Source organism: Crinia signifera, chromosome 8 (genome assembly GCF_055691185.1).
Source record: "Crinia signifera chromosome 8, ASM5569118v1, whole genome shotgun sequence".
NCBI lineage: Eukaryota > Metazoa > Chordata > Amphibia > Anura > Myobatrachidae > Crinia > Crinia signifera.
The window spans coordinates 48,361,065-48,386,609 of record NC_139224.1 but is presented as its reverse complement, the minus strand read 5'-3'; the positions used below and the strand labels follow the sequence as shown (position 1 = coordinate 48,386,609).

Genomic DNA, 25,545 nt, shown 5'->3' with positions numbered 1-25,545 from the left:
AACATAAAGGACTGTTCAAATGTTAAAGGTGACATAGCTGCCATTCTATAATTAGTACTGATAATTTGTCATTTCCGAGGTACTATCTTCTTAATTAAAAAAAAACGTATCTTGATTCTTTTTATAGAGTTCTGAAGACCTTCTATTTTATTTATTACAAATCTTCTATACACTTTTAAGTTGAATAGTGTAGTGGAGCAAATTGCCAAGATGAGATAGGTTTTGAAAGCTGTGTGGTCTTGTTATTTCAATTTCAGTGAGTGCTGTTCTCAAAATGTCTCTAGAATGTTGTTCTCAGTAGCTTGAAGAGCTTAGATTTCTCTTGGGAAAAACGCTTTTCTAACTGGGTTTTTCATTTGTTGCTAAAAAAACATGTTCCTCAAGACCATGTTCTCTCCTGTACAACCTGAGAAACATTGCAATGCAGAATGATGCAGAACATGTCCTGGGGATTCTATCAATTTCTTCTTTCACACATTATTTGCATGCAATGTTTACCCTCATGAAACAAATTCAAAGAATACTGAGGGAAGTCGAGACTGGGCAAATGAACAGTTCATTGCCATGTTTAGATTACTTTAGAAAATATATTCCCTTAACATCTATACAGCAAAAATACTCAACACCAAAGAAGAATACACACCATCATTTAGAAGGCACATATTAATTATTGTAGAAAATAAAATATTTCAGGAAAATATATATATTTAGGGGATAAAATGTTTTTTTTTGAAGGTGCGCTACCCACTGGGCATGTTTTTTTTTTTTGGGACACCTAAAACCCCCCACTGCTTTTCCCCGGCCAGGCAGCGCCGCTGAGCACTCCGTCAGCAACTGCCTGGCTCTGACCCTGGCAACCCGGCTGTGTGCAGCGTGACCATAGCAAGGTCTCGCCGCACACAGCCGGGGGAAGGAGGCAGGGCCGGACAGAAGGTGCTGGGCAGCTGCTGAAGCTGAGTGCAGTGCTGATCTCAGCCCTCAGCGGTACTGCCCGGCAGGATGGAGCGCAGATAGTGGCACACTCGAGAATTTTCCTGGTTTGCCAGACTGAGCACTGGAGCATAACCCAGAAAGTTCTGGCCAAACACTGAATCCCCTCGTTAATATGCGAGGGGATGTACATGAACACTACCCCTTGCAAGCGGCCATAGGGGAGAGAAATCATTCGATGATCGCGGACCATGAAATTATTTCTCTCCCCTTTGACATAAAAGGCAGTCTAAACTAACTATTATTTTCTTTGGTGTCCGCCCAGGGGGGGGGAGCGCTGATGTCCTGTGACGTTCCCTTTCCCGAACGAACGCCTCGACAACTGTGATAGTCACTGAAGGTGTTGGTACAGCAGCCCTGTACATTCACAAATATGCGCATGCGCAGAGACACACAATCGGTCATCGGAGCAAATTAGCTAGGGATCGATTGAACTTAATCAGGCCCTTAGTCATTTCACATTCTTAGGAAACTTGGGGGGGGGGGGGGGGCTGGAACAGTTCAAATTCAAATAAGGGAACCACACCAACTGCCAATAACTGTCATTCAAAATTGACATACTGGCAGTTTGTGTGGTTCCCCTTTAAATGCTGAAATGTGCTGCAGCCCCTCCTCTGGAGCAGAGCAGAAGAGGTGTCTTGAGTAAATAGATGCATCCTGCATCTTTGTGTGTCCCACTACTAAGTCTGAAGATGCAGCATGAGCATCCAATCATTTGCCTGAATTTTGGCCATCTAGTTATACAGGATGACCAGGCTGATAATGCTCCTGGGACCAGCACACATGCATGCGATCATGCTAAATCTGTTCGGCACATGCACAAATGAGGTTCTTTTCAAGTGCAGGTGCCCCACAAATATGTAAATTGCCGGGTTTCCATACATCTCTGAATCTCACATTGAAGTGGAACATTTTGAGTATTAAACTAATACTCAAAAGTGAGAGATTTGGTAAGAAATATTTTTTAAAGCGGCAATCATTTACACTTCAAAACCAGTGGGATTTTGCAGTGTAAATGATTGCTGCTTTAAAGAAAAATTTCTTACCAAATCTCTCACTTTCTGAATCTCTAATCCTATTACATTTCACCCTATGTTTCCATTCCGGTAAGATATTTTCTTCATACAGTGACTATAAGGGAATGTATAATGTTTTGGCAAGTGAAATCAGCTAGGCATTATTTATAAGAATCACAATTATTTTTGAATTTATGAGATTAATTCTACTTAATGTGCACTTTTTCTTAATATTTCTCTATATTCTGTATACTGCTGTAACATGTTATTGTGTGAATAAATTGATTTGTAGATCTTGGTTATCAGATGATCACTTACCAGCATGATTCCTACTATTGTGTAATTCTTATTAAGCTGATAAATCTATAGTGCAGCCCTTACAATCTAGGGACTCTTATGCGATACGCATGGGGACCACACATCGCATCGGATCGGAGGTAAAACACATGCAATTTGCCACTTTTCATCCATTATTTATCAACCCAATGCATCAAAATAGGATGAAATAAGGCAAACCGAGAAAAGTGTATGGCCACCTTAAGTCACTTTACTGTTTGGGACACACTGGGCCTGATTCAGGTGTGGTCGGAGTGTGTATTGCTGTGATGGTACGGCGGTGGACCGGTGTAAGTTGACGCCTCCTACATGCGTGATCCAGTGCTGCATCCTAGGATGGAGATGGAGGCATCAAAAGACAGAGAGCCTAGCCTCAGTACTCCCCCAAAATGGTGGAGACAAGCTTTTGTTTTGGGTAATGTAGGGCATCTCTCTGCCCTTAAGTGACTCCCATTATTAATCAACTGGAGGTTGACATAGAAATAGTTGACACAGGGGGCCAAATATAATAGGGTGAGAGAATCAGAAAGTGAGAGATTTTGGGAGAGTTTTCCCATTCCTTTTAAAGCGGCAATCATATACACTGGAAAATCAGGTTGATTTTGCCATGTAATTGATTGCCACTTTAAAAAAATGGATAATCTCTCACTTTCTGATTCTCACACCCTATTACATTTGCCCAGGATGCACATTTTACATCTGCCCCCCTGCAGTGCACATGGTTTTGTCCATCTAAGAAGGATTTTGTCAGAGAGTGAATTAGAATAAGGCCCTAAAAGACAATACCAAGACAAAAATAATAATACTGTTTCATTCCCTATTCAGAACATCTCATTTGAATGGTAATGTGTCACGGAACATCTTTTTAATTTGTTTCTGTGCTTTAGGACATTAAATACAAAAGGAAACAAAAGGCCCTTTAAATGAACTTACTAACTGGAAACTCTGCCTGCAGGAGTTGTTCTTTAAAGGAGCAGAAAGAGAAATGATTAAATCCTTGATTGGCGCACAAAATAGTATGATACTTGGAATGTTTTTTATCACACTTATTTTGTTATGGTGATAAAAGATGGGAAGTAAGAAAAAGTTATGTGCAACCCCCCACTCTTAAAGGGGGGGGGAGGTTGGGCTGCACACCCTAATTCTAAACATAATTAGAGGGCTGCCATACTGAGACTTGTATTCCCATGCCGAGAAAAGAGAAAATTCAAGTGCACTCTCAAGACTAAACACTGCTTGTATGATTAACTATATTGCAATATGACCTATAGTAAATTTGAAGTGCTTGGTATAATTTTGGCCAAAAATATGGGCCCACCAACTGATTGATAGTGTTGCATATGTGTGTGTTACATTAGGAAGCAGCAGCAACTATGTGTTGCAAGTGTTGCATAGTTAACACTCCGTGACCTATTCCTAATGTAACACTTTTAACATTTAAACATATGACTAATGTGATGCCTTGGCGTAGTTGGCATGTGCTGGATTGGGGGTTTCTTGCCTTGGACTTGTACTTTAGTGTTAGGGATCCACTAGATGAGGTCACCTGGTTGATGTTGGGGTGCCGGACGGGGTCCCGACGTCGGGTGAATGCCTGTCGGGATCCTGACTGTCAAAACACTGACAGCAGGAAGGGGCTTTGTTGCGCTCGCCATGCTGTCTGGGTGCGGTCAGTCAGGATCCCGATGTCGGAAAAATGACTGTCGGGATCCCGACTGTCGGACCCCTATACCACACCCGAGGTTGGTAGACCTATATTTTTGGACCAAATTGACATCCTGCAGGCATTTGTGGGCAAAAAATGCAGCATTTTCCGCATTTGCAGCCATGCACATGGGTGGGGGGAATGTGGATGCTGCGGCGGCGGCATTTACATACAGTTCTGGAGTGTTGCACAAACAAATAAGTGATCTTGCAATGAATCCCAAAGCATCAGTAGCACACCTTGGATGTAATCATCTGGCATTCAGTAGCTATTATGGCTCTGTATAATTAAGTCTTTACAGATCTAAAAACTATTCTGCTATATTAATAAATCCAATAAGGGTCAAAGTCATAATTTCACCCATATACTAAGTTAGGGGTAGCCAACTCCAGTCCTCGAGAGCTACCAACAGTTCACGGTTTCCAGCTCACCCCACAGGTGCACAGGTGCACGTATTATTGACTAACACATTTTAAAAGATCCACAGGTGGAGCTAAATACTTCACTTGTGATTCTGTGAGGAGACCTGGAAAACGTTAACTGTATTTTTTTTATCAATGATTATCAATTTATTTATTTTTTTATAAATGATTTACCAAACCATTTTATTGTTTTTATCGCTTTATATCAATGATTTAGAATCGATTTCTTTAACAGAACCCAAAAAAAACAACCCTCTTATTTTACCAAAACAAAGGCAAAACACAATGTGGACAAAACATGGACCGCAAACACCTTTAGATAATAATTGTACTACTTCCTAAGGAAAATCCCAAACAACTGTGATAGTTGAAAGTATTATATAAAGGGAGAATGTACAGTGGGCACATCATAGAGCAATCTGCCTAAAATCATATTTGACACAAATATTTAACCAATATTTAAAAACAAAAAAAAAATATCTGCTGGATCAGAACAAACCAAAGTGATTTGTGATTTAAAAAATTTTTTTTTAGCCAAAAGGCATCCACCCCACAGAAAACAGATCTTGTGGGGCTTCATACAACCTTGCAAGTCATCAATAAGCATTATTTAAAACAATTTAGAGGCATATTGCATTATTACTAAACTGACAACATTAAGTCATCGATAATCTTGTGGAATCCTGTTGAAACTGTTATTTAGTAAAAAAACAAAAACAAAAAAAAAATTATAAAATTATGGTTGAAAGTAGATCATTAAATTATGGAAACTATGTTTATCAGTAACATCAATAATTCAGACAAGCGTTAATACAAATTACTACATTAGGGAATTACATTATCATTAAAAAATAAATGTGAGTCATAATATGAACCATGGATTTATATATTTCATTCAAATCTGGGCCAAGTCTGGCATGCCAAGCCTATTAACTAAAATTCAAAGAGCCTGTGGGCTCAATGTAAAAAATTCTCCCATCTTTGACTATCTCATATTTCTACTGTTCTTTCAATAAGAGTGGGTGGAAAAGTTTTTACGGTACTTGTTTTTTTACTTTATATAGTGTGGCGAGCGCAGTAATCCGTGTCCGCTCGCCACGCTTCGGGCTCAGTGGCTGGCTGTGCTCGCAACACTATATAAAATCAACTCCGTGCGTAGTGGATAGTGGGGATATGAACAGGTATAAAAATGTATCGGACCGGCCAATATATTGTCCAATATCGCATCCGATATATCGGCCGCCGTGAAACTAAACAAGTACTATTTTTCCTACTAGTACAGTATAAGTGGTACAAAAAAAAGATATCTATTAATCCAAAATAAATGATATTTGATAAATGTTTATATCTTTAGTGTAACATACTGTGGGGGGTATTTACCATCTGCAATATGGTTCTCTTTTTTGAGTTATTTTCTAGATTGATCTTATGAAGGCAGAAATACTCCTTACAGTATATACAGAATCTTCATGCAAGAAAAATTCTCAGATTTTTCTTCTCACTTTGTTATGTGGCATCATTTAGTGTGACCAACATTTTTTTGTTCTATAGTGTATCCAATTAGTTATATCGGAAGTGGAAAACGGGAGTTTATTATGATTTTTTTTCCCGATAGGTCATTGATATATTTTTATATATCAATTAGATATCCTGTAACAAAAACAGTGAAACCTATATGTTTTTAGCACTGCAGCCCCCAGGAGCCGACACTTATCTGGGATTTTATTTCACCTGCTTGAGGCAAGTGACTTATTTGCACTACTAGTGGTAAATTTACCAAAGCTTAATAAAAAATAAAAAAAAGGTGATAGAATCTGATTGGTTGCTATGGGTATCACCTCTTTACATTTTTAGAAGCTTTAGTAAATTTGCACCCTAGACTTTTATAAATAGACACTGTTTATCTGTCATAAATGTTGCTGACAACTCCATTTTTTCATCTAATCAATCAATCAATCAATCATTCAATCTAATCATCTAATCAACAATTACATTTTTTGCCCAAAGGCACATGTAATATAAGAAGATACAGTATATAAAATATTTTTGTATACCCTGTTGTGTATGTATGATGCTCCAGCTAGCACCAGTGTTGTGAGAAGCTTTTTCCACAAGTTTTTATAAAAGTTCCTGCATGACTTAGTAACACATGGTTATTATCTATAAACTCACCACACTGCATAATATTAATAACACATTTTTATTATTTCTGATGTAGCGCATCTTAATTATATTCACCAAGGTGCAGAATAAAATAATAAGAATGTTACACTTTTCAAACAGATGAGAAAAGCATAATTCTAGGGTAATGGAACATATTTAAGTAAACGTTTCAAATTTCTTCAACAGTGACCGTACAAGTTTGGACATGGGGCCTGATTCCAATTAGGTTGGCATTGGAACCCCTCAGCCAAGTAAAGGAAGTGTACGTTCGATGCATTGCAGACCTTGGCATGCCTACAGAATGGGGGAAAACATTCCCCCATTTTGCTGAACAGTCCTGTCACCCCGTCCACCTCAAATGCAGCAACATGTCCTGCTAAGGGTGTTTTGGCAATGTTCACACAAGATCTGTTCTGCACATGTGCAGAATGGGTCCATATGCACCTCCCCCTGCATTGGATTTGTATATAAGCCATGGGGTTTGTATATAAATCTAAATCAAGGCCAGAGTGGGATGAATCACGTGTGTCTGATATCAGGCTTGTTCAATTAGCCAGTTCTACAGTACCTTCGGCTACTTCAGTTTCAACTCTATCCTAAATTTTTGTCTTTTTGGCTGTTCCTATATTACTTTTAGGTATAACCTCATTTTTGCCGTCATATAATCATGCACATAATTGGAAGTAAAACAAGAAGACTCATAACTGATATAAGATAAGATAAGCATAATATGAGATTAAGAAACCTCCAGCTGAAAATGTAAAGGTAGCCATACACTGCTTCGATGTCTCACAGCAGTATATTGCCAGCCGATACCCTGCGAGCCACCCGGGACCTTCGTGGATGGCAGGGACGCATAACAATTTGTTGTGATGGATCGCATGTGACCCTACTCCCTGCCCGGCTAACCCTCGGGAGGGAGGTCCGAAGTCCTGTGGTTGGAAGGTCAGCAGGTCCAACTGTCAATTTAGGTCCGATGTGCATGGGACCACGCATCAGACCTGAGGAAACATTGAACCAATTTGGGCTGATTTGACAGCCCAATTTGTCGGAATCGGCCAAAATCGGCCAAAATCAACCCAGTGTATGGGGGCCTTAAGTTCTGTTTTCTTAGTGGAAAAACTGGTAACACCCTTAAAATACACTTTCTCCCAACCTTTATCTTGTTTCAATAATTAGTCTGAAAATATAAAAAATCAGCAATAACATAATATTATCATGTAACTAAAGCCAGACTGGGTAGTACTTGACCTCAGTAGAACAGTGCTCGCTGGAACCAAAGCATATAAGGCAACTTAAAGATCTTGATCACATTGATATTAAACTACTGTACCTGTGCTACTGTTGGGCATAACTGTTTACAGTAAATAAGTTTTTCATTGTACTTACTCCCAAAACTCCATCACTGGGGATGTGGCATTTGCATATGATAACTGACTTCCATTACTCATGTTAAGTTTTTGGAATTCCACGCACTTATCTGCAAACAGAGATATAATTTCATTATTATCAATATCAGGAATTTGAATGTTTTTTATTTAAGAGTATTTTCATCTGGTTTTAAAATTTTTGAATGATCCAGGGGTACAGAAAACAGGGAGGGTTGAGATGGGCAGTGATTCTATAAGAAGGAACGTGCGCAGTACATTTAACTCCTGAATAACCCCTGAGTACTACAGGATTATGTACTGTAGAAGATAACTAGGGGTAATTTTAAGATTCAGAAAAACTAGCCGAGGCTAGTATAGAGCGCTTACCAGGAGTTGTTTTATCAAAAAAAGCAGCTGCTTTTGGGGAAAGAGAGGAAAAACTAGCCGAGGCTAGTATAGAGCGCTTACCAGGAGTTGTTTTATCAAAAAAAGCAGCTGCTTTTGGGGCAACATAATTCAACCTCATTATATATGAAAAAAAATGGATTTGTAAACAATAAGGGTAAATTACTTCCGGGTAATCGCCCTCTCATAGTGGGCGTTGGTGCATTCTTGTTTGAATCCCAATTGCATCAAGGATTATGACCATACACACCAAAGGACTGCACTTCCTGCTAATTTCTTCTGACCGGACGTTTACATCTTTGGAAGTCTCATGCCATACAATCGCTGGATACCTGACCACTTCAAGCAGTGGGACTCCTGATAGGCTAATTCCATCTGTGCCATCGGTTGAAGTCCTCCTTACCAACTTCAGGATACCACCCATTGGCTAATAAGGACTTCCTTACAACTCTCTCCAGGATCAGAGCAGGTTACAACATCCTTGAAATTGGTGACTATATAATTGGGTCCATTCAATTATCACTAAACACCATATGGTCTTTTATTGTCATTACTACTGTTTTTAACATTGTCAATTGATATTATTAAATATTGTTATATTGTTCAAGCGCTGCTTTCTTTTATTTAAGTAATTTTAAGATTCTGAGGAAATATTAATTCCCCATATCATTGGCAAAGTTTCTTAATCATCTGATATAACATAAAAACATTATGATTTAAATATTGCATTTATACATATAACACTTGTGATGGCTGCCAGCAGTAACATTTTAGTGAGTTAATATGCTGTATACCAGTTACCACCCCATCAAAATGGCAGAACAACATACAGTAAAAGTAAGTCAGTTGTGCGCGCCTGAACAGAGCAATGCTTGACTTTCTACGTTGGACGCCAACTATTGGCCTCCAGCACAAAAGACACTTGAATTCCCACCAAGGTGGTGAAGATCAGATGGAAGACACGTCATTAGGGTCGTTACCCACTGGTGTTACATAATTGCCAATGTATGCCAATGAAATGGTACACTTAGGGTGGAAATCTGAGCTGGGAGTAAGAAAAAAAAGAGCAAGAAATTCTGCACCTTAGTAACACCATGCTGCCATGCAGGTGGGGCTGATTTAAAATGTGCAGAGATATTTATAGATGAGAGGAACATGTCCAAACAAATTGTTGTATAACAATACAGCTCCTCAGTATCGGTTGGCTATATGCAGAAGTAGCTTTTACCTTGCATGCAAAAATAGTAAATATGCTGGGGCATGATTCAAAGCTGGTTGCAGTTTTGCAAAATTTAGCAAAACTGTAACTTTGAGGTAGCTAGCCAGTATCACCTCTAGCATCTATCCATCTGTCCAGTAGGATCACTATCATCTGTGGCGGCCATTTTTTGAGGGACATTTTCATCAGATTCCATACAATGACCAGACCCATTTAAAACTGCACAGACCATGCGACCCCACAGCGTCGGCTCCCCCAAGCCACCACTTAGGTTTCAGTGCCAATTTTACGCCCATGGCGATATGCTGTCTGGTCAAACAGGTCGGACAGGTATATCTCGCATATCGCGTTCCCACAGATCCTTGTGACAATGCTAGGTTTCATGTGATGCAAATCCCACCTAGCAGAATTGTTAGCAACACCATGCATGTTAATGAAGGTTGGAACAGTGATAGGATCTTATTCAGATCTTATAGCAGTACAAATTTGGTCTCAAAATGGGCAAAACCATGTGCACATGTATAGAGAGAGTTAGATTTGTTTGTTATTTTGTTTCTGTGCAGGGTAAATACTGGCTGCATTATTTTTAAACAAGAGTTAAGTTTCAACCCACCCCACCCAAATTTAACTCTCTCTGCACATGTTACATCTGCCCCAGCTGCAGTGCACATTGTTTTGCCCATTTTGAGAACAAATTTGTACTGCGATCAGATCTGAATAAGGGCCTTAGTTTCATCCTTTATTAACATTACTCCAGTGTGTACGGTGATCTGGGCTGCCAGGGATGTTGGAATGACTCCCCGTTGCTCTAGCGTATACCCAGCTTTAGAATAAAACCAATTACATTTGCTACAATGTACAGTACATTTATGTGTAACATTCCATTACATAGAAAAATATTATTACATTTTTATGTTTAGAATTGAGATTGTAGGTATGGCTGGTTACACAATAACTGAATATAACATTTATAGTGGAATCTCAAAAACTTTCAACTCGCTATAATGCATTTTATAATGTGGAAATGGAACTCTACATGCATTGGACCACAAAGAAGATGATCGCTGCACTGGAAGAAACTGGAGCTTTTCATTTTTAATAATGTTAAAATAAAATCATGTTTGGCTTTTTCTTTTTTTTTTTCTTTTTTTAAGTATGTTGTGTAGACTAACTAGGTCATTTTATCATATCCGGGCTGTAAATGTGACATTTCTACTACATTTTGTACTCCTTGAACTATAACAAATATAAATGTTTGTGAAGGTTATTTTTGACATTTTTATTTTTATATGATTTTATTAAACTGAAAAGCCAGAAGGCAGAGGGATAACGCAGAACAATGTAGACATCTTCATCTCACCCTATGTGCTATCACATGTAAGTGTAAATTGTCAAATAAAAACATAAAGTAACACAAGTCTCTTCATTTTTAATAACGTGCAATGTAACTTTTTAGACCGGAGGTACATATTTATCAACTAGTAAGCCCGCTCAAAGCAAATGCTTCGAATGTTAGTCTGCTACCTTTTTATTGCCTCTGTGTTTGTGCATGTGTGAGAAAGAAAGAGATGTAATTTCACTCACTGCCAATAGATAGCAGTGTTTCGGAGACACACATACACTAGACATATATATATATATATATATATATATATATATATATATATGATCTGTGGTGATACAGCTGATTTTATAACAATAAGTAACTAAAGCTGGCCATACACTAGAGTGACTACCCTCGGAGAAGTCTCCCGTGATTCCCTCTTAAGCTACCAGAAACCTTTGCATACAATATATTGCCTTTGAACCCAGCCAAGCCTTCCTGGCTTAGCTGCAATCCATTGCTTCTGCAGCTGATTCAACTCTCAGGCTCCGGTGCGATGCGCATGGGACCACACATCCAATCGGACCTGCTGTCAAAGCCATGCAATTTGGATGCGTTTACTGCAATTGATCGCATAAATAGTGGCAAATAAAAATTTCTATTTTTCAATCTTTTATTTCTGGTACAAATAATTATTTTCTTAAATAAACTTTTTTTCAGGCTGCCCCAGTTATCTTATCACCAAGCTTAGAAGACAGTACATGATCTTACATAGGCTTCCCAAAGTTTTTCTTTTTTTTTGCTGGGTTTCTCTAGGGAGAACACCATTTTTCATCAGAGATACTGTAATGCTGGCTACACACCAGAACGATGCAGATCGTGAGCGGGTCATAAGATGATCGTACGACCCGCTCACGATCTGGAGAGCTCGCGACCCGCTCACGATCTGCATATGATCTGACTCTGATCCGATCGTGACCTGTACCCAGTTAAATGGTCGTTTTCAGATCCTACCTACTGCAGGTAGGAACTGAAAAACGATCTGAAAAACGACTAAATGACACATGGGGCTGCGCATTAGAATCGGAATCAGATATGAAATGTCTCAAAACATGCCCAATTTACATACAATCGGTCGAGATTGTCTCTAAATCGAGTTGTTTTGGGCCAAATCGTTTTGGTGTGTACCCTACTTTACTTTATTTCCTATTAATAAATAGGCCCACTAATCTGAATATAATTTAAAAAGGTCAGATGCCCCAGTCACAGCCGAATAATTGAAACCAACCGGTGTAACCACCACTGACATCTTAAGTATTGGCACTTTTACAAGTTCCATGCTAGGTGCAAAAGATCGGCCAGCCGCAGGCTTCCCTGCAACATTTGTATGATTTTAAATAGCAGGGGATTCAGATACATGCCAGTCACACTCTGACAAGACAGGGCAGTTCTGTGGTCTTGCATTGTTACTGCCAGGCTTAAAACAGAAAGTATGACCATAACGTACAGTATACTGGATAAAGAAACTCTGATTGCCTCTGTGCATCTAACAGACTCTGAGGGGTAAATTTACTATTGTAAATGAGATGATGCCCATAGAAACCAATCACATTATACGTCTTATTTATTTAGTACCTTCTAGAAGATAGATAGAATCTTATTGGTTGCTATGGGCCACAACCCACCTACAATAGAACACCCATCTTAGTAAATTTACCCCTGTGTTTTCCCTGTTACTTTCAATGTACCATATTAGTCTAGATGAACATATCTTAAAATGATAAATACTTAAATTACGGTATTTAAATAATTTATCTAATCAAGCTTAATCATGTTCTTAATATGGCAATGAATCATTTTACCTGTGTTCCATTTATGTCCACATGTGGCCCAGGGCAGCTCTGCAGAGAAGCAATTGAATAAATAGAAAATTGCCCAAGCTAATATAATGATGTAGTAGACATTTAAATGTGCCTCAATCACCTGGGTGGCATAGCCAATACCTAAAAGAAAAATGAGATATTAAATATTTACGGAAAATAATTCAATAATTAATTTAAGAACAAGGTTTAAGTAATGCATGTCATATGATGGGGCTATCACCCCCCCCCCCCCCTCGCTGTCCCCTGGTCTCTACCCCTCCCCCTACATGCTCCATTGGTGCTCTCTGAAGACCCCCTTGCCCATACTTAATACTGGTGGACAGTTCTCCGTTCCAAGGTCTTTGTTTCTCCCTCAACAAAGCTGTTGAAACGTGCGCCCAGAAGTTGGGACAACCTTTTACAATTTTCTGTTTATACTAATTTATGTTCTCCTAAGATACTGTACACTTTATACACATACATTGGCTGTTAAACCCTATTAATGATATATTAATGTATTTGTAATAGTTGCAAATTACTGAAGGAAACAGTATTTAAATTGTTTATATATGAATATGGTGATACTGTTGTATAATACTGTGCATAATATGATCAGTTACAGAGATAAAATTAGGGATTTTTGGTGTGAAATAGAAAAATACTAATTGCCCACGGGATGGATGGGATGTGGACCTCCAAGTCATTTTTTTCAGTGCCACCTTCCCTTGAAGTCTCTCAAACTCTATTCTAATGCCGTGTATACACAGATTCAAAATTGACAGCCGCCGGAACCCACGGGTGCTGGGGCGGCGGGAGAATGGGTGAGGACAGTGCGTGGGGGGGAGGGAGGGGGCATGCTGCATTGAGCAGCATTGCACTGCCTTCGACCTAGCAGATTGAAGCAGAAATAGACTTGCCAGCCAAGTCCATTTCTGCTTTAGATCCCGATGCCGTGGGGCCGCGCATCAGGATCGAATCTGCATTGAATGCAGCTAACACTGTTCAATTCAGCGTCATTTTCAATATGATTTGAACTATAAAGTCCAAATCAAATTGAAAATGACACTGAATCGAACCGCGTACACACAGCTTAAGGCATATTTGTTTATAATATTTGCCTCCATTACCATGTAGTTAATATATAACATGCATGCAGGGTCAGGCTGATGCCCCAGGTTTTCCCAACTGTCTGTAGGGCCACCACATGCTCCAGGGATCTGATTTTATACTGTGCACTTGAATTATATAATATACACATGTTACATTATACTGTGCAGGTCTATGGTACATTCACTACAGTGCATTGCTGCTAATAATCCGGTGCATTACTATGCGTGTTCTAGCATTATACTATCTATCGATCTATCTAGATATATTTTAAGCTCGGGCCCCTACCACTGCATTCTCCCGGTGTGCCCGATGTAAGCATTCGTCTTTGTGAATATAGGAAGAAGTTTATTTATACAGTACCTTCAAACAAAGGACAGACTTTTCTCCAGCATGTTATCCCTCCTTCACTAGTAAACTGTCCCAGCGCTGTCTCCAGAAAAAATACCGGTATGCCACAGAATACAAAGAAGATCACATATGGAATGAGGAAAGCTCCTGAAAAACAACAGTAAGTAACTTGGTTAAAGATACAATATTCATTAGATTTATATACAGTACATATAAATTGTGTACTGTATGCTGACATACAGTAGAATATGAACTGCTATGCATGCTTATAGAAGCAAGTCTGGACTTAATCTAAGGGATAGAAAAGACTCGCGTGGCCTCCATTCAAAATTTTTTATGGTGCTTGCCCAATGCTGGTATGCTCAAGGTTAGAAATGTTGGTATCCAGAGTTATTTGCAATCATATTTTTTCCAAGGTAATTACAGTAGTCCTATCTTTACAAACAAGCTTGGCATAACCACTGATACCCCAACCATGCACTTTTTGGGTGGGTCATTTATTGACCAAAACAGTGATAGTTCTTTAATACTGTACCAACTCCAGACTACGTTGACATTTAATTCTTCATCAGAAAAGATAGACCCTTGTGACAGGTAAATAGGCATACTGTACAAGAACAACCTTCCTCTTGCATAATCGTCAACAATCTTGAATTTGCTAGGATAGAATTTACAGTGGCTAAAAGAACATGGTCTTCCTGAAATGTATGATGGGTGGATTGAGAGAGGGTCCTACTTTGTTCTAATTTCTAAAAGGAAAGTTGGTAAATTTGAAACTGAGCAACAGCATTCGTAGTTCATTGTAATACACTGAAAAGTTGTCAACCCAACCTAAATTTTTCTCTAACTAAGCTTCTAACACCACTCAGATGAGTCTGAACGGTGAAGTCATGTATCTTTTAAGTACTGTATATGAAATTATTTACTAAATTTTAAGTGCAATTAGCCCCAAGCTTTTGTTTTTAGCTTTGTTTACATATATCTTCATTGTCTTTTGATATTGGCTTTGGCAAAAAAAACATACTGATTCTTGTTTTGGTTGCTTCACATTTTGAATTTTACAGAAATAATATAAATTTGCTAACATATCAGAAATTATATATATATATATATCTATCTATATATATATATATATATATATATATATATATATATATATATATATATATATATATATAAATTGTCCAGATGGCTCAGCACAACCGAATACTGCAGATAACTTGCCCGGTGCCAGCTGTAAGCCCTGGAGAGGGCTGATATACAATACTCACTGGGATCAGGGGGCGTGGCCGTACAAGGAGACGAGGTACTCGCCAAAATTATCCTCGATCTGGCAGATCAGATGACAACTATAATACCAGTGACTCTGACTTCAATTGTGACCACTCACAAGACTCCACCTCTTCAAGCCGCCAGGCCCCTTTAGGGGTTCGTACACGGATACAACTACAAAACGACACCGAACGCGGCGGGGAGGTGCTAAATCAAGAAAAAAGAAAGCCCGGCAGGCCGCCTCTGAACAGGAGAGTACGATAATCTTCAATTTATCGTCCCATGAGTTGACACCATCTGAAACTAAGGTATTAAGTCGAGGACTGTCCTATGTACCAACTACATCTTTCAATAACTTTGATTGGCAGATAGAAAAATATTGCCTTAATAGGCAATTACGCCTGCATGAACATTTCTTTAAGAGTATAACTCCAGCTGTGGCTGCTTTTGAACAGCATGAACAGCAGGAGATTCCGGGACAATTACGCAAACTGCTCCCCAAATCTCGCTTTGAACCCTTGAGTAACAATAATTCTATTAAGTCTTACTCTAGGATGTTGAACCATGATGTTGATAAGGCTATTAAATTATATGATGATCACAGCAATCATGGTAATCTGCCTCGTAATGAATTTAATGCTTTGAAGGGTTTGTCTGACAATACCAGTATCATCATCCGCCCTGCTAATAAAGGCGGGGCGGTGGTGATACAGGATTTGTCGGACTATAAGTGTGAAATTGACCGCCAATTGTCTGACTCTAGTATTTATGAACCTCTTGCTTTTGATCCAACTGCACAATATATGTCTCTACTTGGTGCCATGGTGAAGGATGCTGTACAGGGAGGTGTTATAGGGGAAGAGTTGGGTAGGGCCTTGGTCCCCAAATTCCCCGTTTCACCTGTAATATACACCCTCCCCAAAATACATAAGCATGCCACTTTGCCACCAGGGAGGCCTATTATAGCTGCCAATGACTCTCTGTTCCAGAACAGTGCAGTGTACCTTGATGCCCTGTTACAACCCTGCATCGTACAACATACTAGATATTTATTAGACACTACGTCATTTATTAACAAGCTCCTAGCGGTGCAGAACATTCCGCCTGATAGTCTGCTCTGTAGTGTGGATGTGTCCAGCCTGTACACCGTCATACCCAATGATGCCGGTGTGCAGGCTGTACGTGATCTTATTGTTGATAATCCTTTGTACGTGGGTCCTGATGTGGATTTTGTGTGTAATGTGCTCAGTCTCCTCCTCACCCATAATTACTTTGTACATTATGGACATTTTTTTCTGCAGCGTTCAGGCTGTGCGATGGGATCTAATGTGGCCCCATCGTACGCGAACGCCTACATGTTTGGTGCGGAACAAGAGATCTTTTTTGATAATCCTCATGTATCTGGGAGGATACACTTCTACACCAGATACATTGACGATATATTCCTCATTTGGACGGGCACCAAAAGTGAGTTTGAGGATTTTATTTTGACACACAATGGTACATCTTGCCCTTTGAAATTCACATTTAATATCGATGCTAATCTTGTGAACTTTCTAGATGTGGCAGTGGGTCTAGATGATGGATGTATTTCCACATCTTTATTTTGTAAGAAGACTGACCGGAACACCATTTTGCATTCGGATAGCTTTCACCCCAAACCACTGAAGTTTGGGCTGCCATTTTCCCAATTCCTGCGGGCATGCAGGATCTGTAGCGATCATGTTGAAGCCTCCAATCAAATTGATCTTATGATCAATAAGTTTTTGGTCAGGGGGTATGACCTTGACCTACTGCTAAAGGCTAAAATCAAAGCATTAGCTACTCCCAGATCAACGTTGCTCACCCCCAAGGCTAAACAGGATCAACCTGTTAATAAAAAGATGCCTTGGGTTAACCACTACAATACTTGTAGTGGTGTTATCCGCCAAGTGGCCAAGAAACACTGGCCCCTGTTGAGCACTGATAAAGACCTGGGATTATCTAACACTACCATCATGCCGTGTTACACACGCGGCAAGAATATACGTGATTGGGTAGTCAGGACTGACATTATGCCCTCACCTAGTAAGCCCTCTTCTTCGGGATTCTTGGGACGTCGTAATGGATGTTACAGATGCCTCAACTGCACCACCTGTAGGAACATGACCCCAGGAGAAAGCTTTGTACATCCTTTTAGTGGTAAAAGATATAGCATCCGTTATAGGTTGACATGTACCACCAAATACATTGTGTATTTAATTTATTGCCCTTGTGGGCTTCATTATGTAGGAAAGACTGACCGGAATCTACGGGACAGGATGGCAGGACATCGTGCTGCCATTCGGGCAGCCTTGCTATCTGGGTCCAGTGACCAGCCTGTTGCAAGACATTTTGCACAGGCTGGCCACAGCATGGCTAACCTACAGTACATTATAATAGATCATATCCCATTAAAACTTCGTGGAGGTGACAGGTCATTGGCCTTGCTTAGATGTGAATCAAGGTGGATACATAGATTGAGGACTATGTCCCCCCATGGTCTTAATGACCATTTGGGACTACATGCATTTTTATGAAGGCTTTATATGTTTTATGTAATATCTGCTTTATTATTTTGCCTTTAATACTTTGTATTGTTGTTTATTATTTTCTATACATTGTTATATGTTTTTTGACATATACTATTTGTCACATATTGGGTATCTTTGTGCTCTTGATGATTGGTGTTATATTAATATCCATAACATATGATATGTATATTGTTAATGTATATTGTTAATTTATATCCCCCGCCACTTCAGCCATTTTTAATTCTTGTGTCGCCTTCACTTGCTACCCGCTTGGGATTTCAGGTACGCCCGGCATCGTGCTGTTCTGCCTATGATCGTTGTTCTCGCTATCAGCGGCCGCGGGCGTCTCTCTGGTGGTCATGGTGACGGCCTCGGTGTTGACACTCATGCTGTGGACCGACATCCATTGGGTGCCTGGCCGCACGTGGGAAACATGTCATCTCCGAGTGCCGGTTACCGTGACGACGGATGGAATGCCTGGCGTCTGCTGTGCGGGGGTTGATGACGTGGTCATGACGCACGCTGCACGGTGAGCGTCTCCAGACGCGGGAAACGCAAGTGTACGCTCACTCAGGATTTGGGGATATAAGGTAAGATGTTATCTTGTATGTTCATGCCTGTGAACGATTTTATAAATAAAATCGAAACGTTGCTGTTTACCCTGCTGTCTGCCTCTACTGAATCCCGGGTGCTGCTGTAGCTGTTTTCTTAAGCAGCGTGAGTATTGTATATATCTATATATATATATATATATATATATATATATATATAGATATATATATTCAGACACTGGAGACTGAGGAGCTTATTCCATAGAGGTGTTATTAGACACGATACAATACAACATCATACAACTTTGACGTTTGTATAAAAATTCTCTTCATGTGACATTGTTTGAACACTGAGGCGCCAATAAAGGTCCAAACCCACGCCGTGAGATTTAAAGGTGTTGGAACCATTACCCCTGATGAAGTCACCCAGGTGACGAAACGCTTTGGGTCTGTTCCTATGTTTTTATGAAAAGGATTGAAAATCACCATGTCTGAGATACTGAATTTGGAATTATTTTAAATAAAAAATATTTTTTTATCAACAGTTGTATTTGTATAAAAACAATTGTATATTAAGGTGAAAATAGCGCACTTTACATTTTCCTATCATCTCTTTCCCATCTCTTATCCTCCGCTAACAGGGAGGTTTTGTAAAGTGCAGCTGACCAATTGAGCGCAAACAACAGTCTGTTCTTTTCTATATATATATATATATATACATATAAGTCCAAAAGGCGGATGGCACTCTGCTTCCAATAATGAATAGGCGACACAAGGTGTGTAGTCAACGTTTCAGTGATCTTATCACTTTTATCAAGACATAAAGCAGTGTAATACAAACAGAACATATATAGACATACTCACAAACTAGTGCACCTCTCACCAACCACGCACGGTCCCGGAGTCTGGTGACGTCATTACTGCGCATCAGCGCTGACGGCCCGGCATCATGGGGGGGCGTGTTCTCACCGGCGTCTGTGGTTGCCATGGGGAAGTGGGCGTATCTGTGCCCGTCAACCCGAATGTTGCTTTGGCCGTCAGCAGATCGCAAAGACGGCTAGACTTCTCGCAGACTGGCTATTGAATTGGGTGGCAACCAACACACTGTGGAATAAGTGAAATAACAATATATGAATAACAATAAAAACATTCGGCCAGATTATCTTATAAGGCAAACTGTGCTGTGTCAGACAGGGTTATACTCAAACGAAAACGTATTGCAGTATAAAGGAACCAGACTTCATCCGTGCACAGAGAGAGCGCCCATCAATTAAACGACAATGGAACTAATTAATTAATTACTGTGAATAATTCTATAATGATGTCGAATGAGGTGTCGGAAACAATCTGTCAGACAATTACTAGGGTGTGTGCACAGTTCAATGAGCTAATGGCAAGGAGATCAGGCTAACAGTCTAAAGAAATGGAGAAAATGAAAGCATTTCGTTGAGTCCAGCCGGGTAGATAGTTTGTAGTTTGTGAATCCAAAAGGCTTCACGCTGTAGCAAGATTCTTCCTCTGTCACCTCCCCTACGGCTGGGGGGTACCCAATCGATCATTTTACATTTGATGTTCGTAATGGAATGGTGGAAGTCTTTGTAATGTCTGGCCACTGGCTGGTCAATGGATTTTCCTTCTAGTGCCGCACGTATATGCGATCGATGTAGTGCTAGGCGTTCTTTTAATTGTCTGGTGGTTTTACCGATGTAGAGTAAACCACAGGGACATCGGATTTGGTAAACAACATATCGGCTAGAACATGTGAGGGGGTATTTAATTTTGAAGATTTTTCCTGATGCAGGATGTCTAAAAGTATCTCCAATCTCCATGGTGCTGCAGGTGGTACAGCCAGTGCAGCGATAATTACTCGGTTTTCTAGTCAGAAAATGACTTGGTCTGACAATATCCATTCCTGTGACATCATTGTGGACAAGGGCATCTTTGAGGTTTTTGCCTCTACGATATGAGGGTAGGATGGTTGAGTTGTTCAAGCTTTTCAGCGCAGGATCGGCCGATACAATTGGCCAAGCAGCTTTTGCCGTTTTCATCAGAATTTTGCTGGTTGTACTGTAGTCTTGGGGCCATACAATTCTGTTGGATTTATCCTCTTCTTTTTTAGGTGTGAGTGCCTCTTGTCTGGAGATGGCAAGGGCTTTGTGTTTGGCTTTCATCAGTGTCTTATGATTATAGCCTCGTTTCAGGAATTTCCGTAGCATGGCATCTATTTGCGTCTCAGTGTCACCGCGATCACTGCAGATGCGAATAATTCTCAAGAATTGGGAAAAAGGCAGAGCATTTTTTAAAGGTAAGGGGTGATGACTTTCACCTTGTAATATGGTGTTTCTGTCAGTTTTTTTATAGTACATACTTGTGTGGAGCTCTCCTAACTCTGTTTGAGTTATCTGCACATCCAGATAATGTACAGTTTCGTAGCTGCATTCAAAAGTCAATTTGATCGTGCAATTGAGATCGTTGATGTGCTTGATGGCTGTTTCAAATGCTGATTGTGTGCCCGACCACAGAAGAAAAATATCATCTATATATCTGGTATACCCCAAGATATTAGATGAAATCATAGTATCCGTGAAGAAGAAATCCTCCTCTGTTTCAAACATAAAAATGTTCGCAAAACTGGGCGCTACGCAGGATCCCATCGCACACCCTGTGCGTTGGATGTACAGTGCACCATTAAAAAGGAAATAGTTCCTTGATAGAGTGAGTTCCAAGAGCTGTACAAATAAATCCAGGTCTGGCCCAGTATATTTCAGATTGTTGGTGAGAAATCTTTTAACTGCCTGTACACCAGCTGTTTGAGGGATGCTGGTGTACAGACTGGCAACATCGATGGTGCATAGCAAACATTTCGATGGGAGTGGAGACCAGGCATTTAACTTCAAAAGGAACGTAGTGGTATCTTTCAGGAATCTCGGGTGCTCCTGAATTAGGGGTTGTAGGTAATTATCGAGATATTTTGAAACATCGTAGTAGATGGAATCTCTAGCTGCTATAATCGGTCGCCCAGGAGGATTCGTGGCGTTTTTGTGCAGCTTTGGTATCGTATATAGAGCTGGAATGCGGGGCCATTCTTTGACTAGTGCTTCTTTGATGTTCGCAGAGATGAGTTGTTGCTGTACTGCTGTGTCAAGTATGTCGTCCAGTTCTTTTTTAAATTGGATGGTAGGGTCTTGATCCAATTTGGCATATACCGAGGTGTCCGCAAGTTGTGCATTGATCTCAGCAATGTATGCTCCGAGGTCCTGAACGACTATACCGCCGCCTTTATCTGCCGGGCGTATGGTTATGTCATTATATCCGCTTAAATCTTTAAGTGCTTGGCGTTCTGCGGAGCTGAGATTGCTGTGTAGATTGTATGGTTGTCGACTAAGTGTGTCGATAGTTCTGTCCATATGGTCTGTAAAGCATTTGATGGTCATGCTTTGAGAATTTGGATTAAAGGTGGACTTTTTCTTTATAGCTGGTTGGCTTGTAGAAGGTACGTTTTCTGTGTTGTTGTAGAATTCTTTCAGCTTGATTCTGCGGTTAAATTTGAACAAGTCGACTTTATCTTGGAAATCATTGGTCTTATGGGTTGGCACAAAGGATAAACCTAGGTTCAGTACCTTGGTTTCTGCAGGCGTCACTATTCTGGACGACAGATTAAATACTATGTCCTCTGATTGTATTTCCTTCCTCGCCTGCCTTGCCCACTGACCTCCGCGCCTGGTGCAGGCTCGTTCCGCAGGTCTAGAGTGGCCCTGGTAGCAACCCCTAAAGGGGGACGACGTTGATTTTTTTGTGGGGCACATTCTGCTTCACTAGAAGATGCGGCACCACTGGATTGGTCGGTTTCAAGAGGGAACTTTCTCTGTTTGCGGAATCTTTGATTTCTCTCACGCTGAGGCCCTCTGTTGTAGGCCCAGCTGTAGACTTTTTGTTCCTTATAGTCTCTGTTGACTCTCTCAAATTTAGATTTTTTAAAGGCAATCAAGTCAGTTTTATATTTCTCAATTTGTATCGCCAAATTGGATACCCAATCCTGGGTCGTGTCAGCTTTGATTTTAGATAGGTTTGTCTTCTCAAATGCTATTATATTTTCTGTTGTGAGGGTCAGCTCTCTGCGGGCTTCCTCTATGACAAGAAGGATCAGGTCAAAGGAACACCGATTTAATACTGCCGCCCACCTGCGGCAAAAATCAAAATATCTCGATCATTACCTACAACCCCTAATTCAGGAGCACCCGAGATTCCTGAAAGATACCACTACGTTCCTTTTGAAGTTAAATGCCTGGTCTCCACTCCCATCGAAATGTTTGCTATGCACCATCGATGTTGCCAGTCTGTACACCAGCATCCCTCAAACAGCTGGTGTACAGGCAGTTAAAAGATTTCTCACCAACAATCTGAAATATACTGGGCCAGACCTGGATTTATTTGTACAGCTCTTGGAACTCACTCTATCAAGGAACTATTTCCTTTTTAATGGTGCACTGTACATCCAACGCACAGGGTGTGCGATGGGATCCTGCGTAGCGCCCAGTTTTGCGAACATTTGTATGTTTGAAACAGAGGAGGATTTCTTCTTCACGGATACTATGATTTCATCTAATATCTTGGGGTATACCAGATATATAGATGATATTTTTCTTCTGTGGTCGGGCACACAATCAGCATTTGAAACAGCCATCAAGCACATCAACGATCTCAATTGCACGATCAAATTGACTTTTGAATGCAGCTACGAAACTGTACATTATCTGGATGTGCAGATAACTCAAACAGAGTTAGGAGAGCTCCACACAAGTATGTACTATAAAAAAACTGACAGAAACACCATATTACAAGGTGAAAGTCATCACCCCTTACCTTTAAAAAATGCTCTGCCTTTTTCCCAATTCTTGAGAATTATTCGCATCTGCAGTGATCGCGGTGACACTGAGACGCAAATAGATGCCATGCTACGGAAATTCCTGAAACGAGGCTATCATCATAAGACACTGATGAAAGCCAAACACAAAGCCCTTGCCATCTCCAGACAAGAGGCACTCACACCTAAAAAAGAAGAGGATAAATCCAACAGAATTGTATGGCCCCAAGACTACAGTACAACCAGCAAAATTCTGATGAAAACGGCAAAAGCTGCTTGGCCAATTGTATCGGCCGATCCTGCGCTGAAAAGCTTGAACAACTCAACCATCCTACCCTCATATCGTAGAGGCAAAAACCCCAAAGATGCCCTTGTCCACAATGATGTCACAGGAATGGATATTGTCAGACCAAGTCATTTTCTGACTAGAAAACCGGGTAATTATCGCTGCACTGGCTGTACCACCTGCAGCACCATGGAGATTGGAGATACTTTTAGACATCCTGCATCAGGAAAAATCTTCAAAATTAAATACCCCCTCACATGTTCTAGCCGATATGTTGTTTACCAAATCCGATGTCCCTGTGGTTTACTCTACATCGGTAAAACCACCAGACAATTAAAAGAACGCCTAGCACTACATCGATCGCATATACGTGCGGCACTAGAAGGAAAATCCATTGACCAGCCAGTGGCCAGACATTACAAAGACTTCCACCATTCCATTACGAACATCAAATGTAAAATGATCGATTGGGTACCCCCCAGCCGTAGGGGAGGTGACAGAGGAAGAATCTTGCTACAGCGTGAAGCCTTTTGGATTCACAAACTACAAACTATCTACCCGGCTGGACTCAACGAAATGCTTTCATTTTCTCCATTTCTTTAGACTGTTAGCCTGATCTCCTTGTCATTAGCTCATTGAACTGTGCACACACCCTAGTAATTGTCTGACAGATTGTTTCCGACACCTCATTCGACATCATTATAGAATTATTCACAGTAATTAATTAATTAATTAGTTCCATTGTCGTTTAATTGATGGGCGCTCTCTCTGTGCACGGATGAAGTCTGGTTCCTTTATACTGCAATACGTTTTCGTTTGAGTATAACCCTGTCTGACACAGCACAGTTTGCCTTATAAGAGAATCTGGCCGAATGTTTTTATTGTTATTCATATATTGTTATTTCACTTATTCCACAGTGTGTTGGTTGCCACCCAATTCAATAGCCAGTCTGCGAGAAGTCTAGCCGTCTTTGCGATCTGCTGACGGCCAAAGCAACATTCGGGTTGACGGGCACAGATACGCCCACTTCCCCATGGCAACCACAGACGCCGGTGAGAACACGCCCCCCCATGATGCCGGGCCGTCAGCGCTGATGCGCAGTAATGACGTCACCAGACTCCGGGACCGTGCGTGGTTGGTGAGAGGTGCACTAGTTTGTGAGTATGTCTATATATGTTCTGTTTGTATTACACTGCTTTATGTCTTGATAAAAGTGATAAGATCACTGAAACGTTGACTACACACCTTGTGTCGCCTATTCATTATTGGAAGCAGAGTGCCATCCGCCTTTTGGACTTATACATTTCTACTTTGGAAAGGCACCTGCACCGCTGCTACATAGCTGGAGTGCCGGTCTTTTGGATATATATATATATATATAGGTACAAGGAAGGTCTGGCACTCCAGTGCCAACAGGTGATGGCACAAGTATATTTGCCCGGGTGCTCACATGGGGGTCACAGCATACTCCAATATAGCATAGTAAGAATGTGTCACTCCAGGGGCTTCACCCTCCTTCTGGCGGCTCTCCGTCCCGTATAATGACAGAAAGAGCTGTACCCCACTACCACAAAGACAATCTCCTCGTTTCCAAATGAAATATTGACATCCAATGCTGATAACTCTAACTTGAAAGTGATCAACCTTTCTTCACGAGTACTAGCAACGACACAAGAAAAGATACTTGGTAAATGTCTATCTTTCTCTCCTGAGACCTCTTTTAATATATTCCATTGGGAAAAAAACCTG

General features: G+C 40.5%; 1 protein-coding gene across 1 annotated transcript in view; it reads right to left on the bottom strand.

Annotated features, from left to right (window-relative positions):
• Window positions 1–25,545, bottom strand: part of LOC146026016 (sodium- and chloride-dependent GABA transporter 3) — a 176,249-nt gene that overhangs the window by 109,248 nt on the left and 41,456 nt on the right. The window contains exons 3-5 of the mRNA XM_083156324.1: window positions 14,283–14,417; window positions 12,813–12,953; window positions 8,022–8,112 (exon numbers count right to left, since the gene is read on the bottom strand). Coding sequence (XP_083012450.1) covers window positions 8,022–8,112; window positions 12,813–12,953; window positions 14,283–14,417 — 367 coding nt within the window. The remainder of the gene's footprint in view (window positions 1–8,021; window positions 8,113–12,812; window positions 12,954–14,282; window positions 14,418–25,545) is intronic.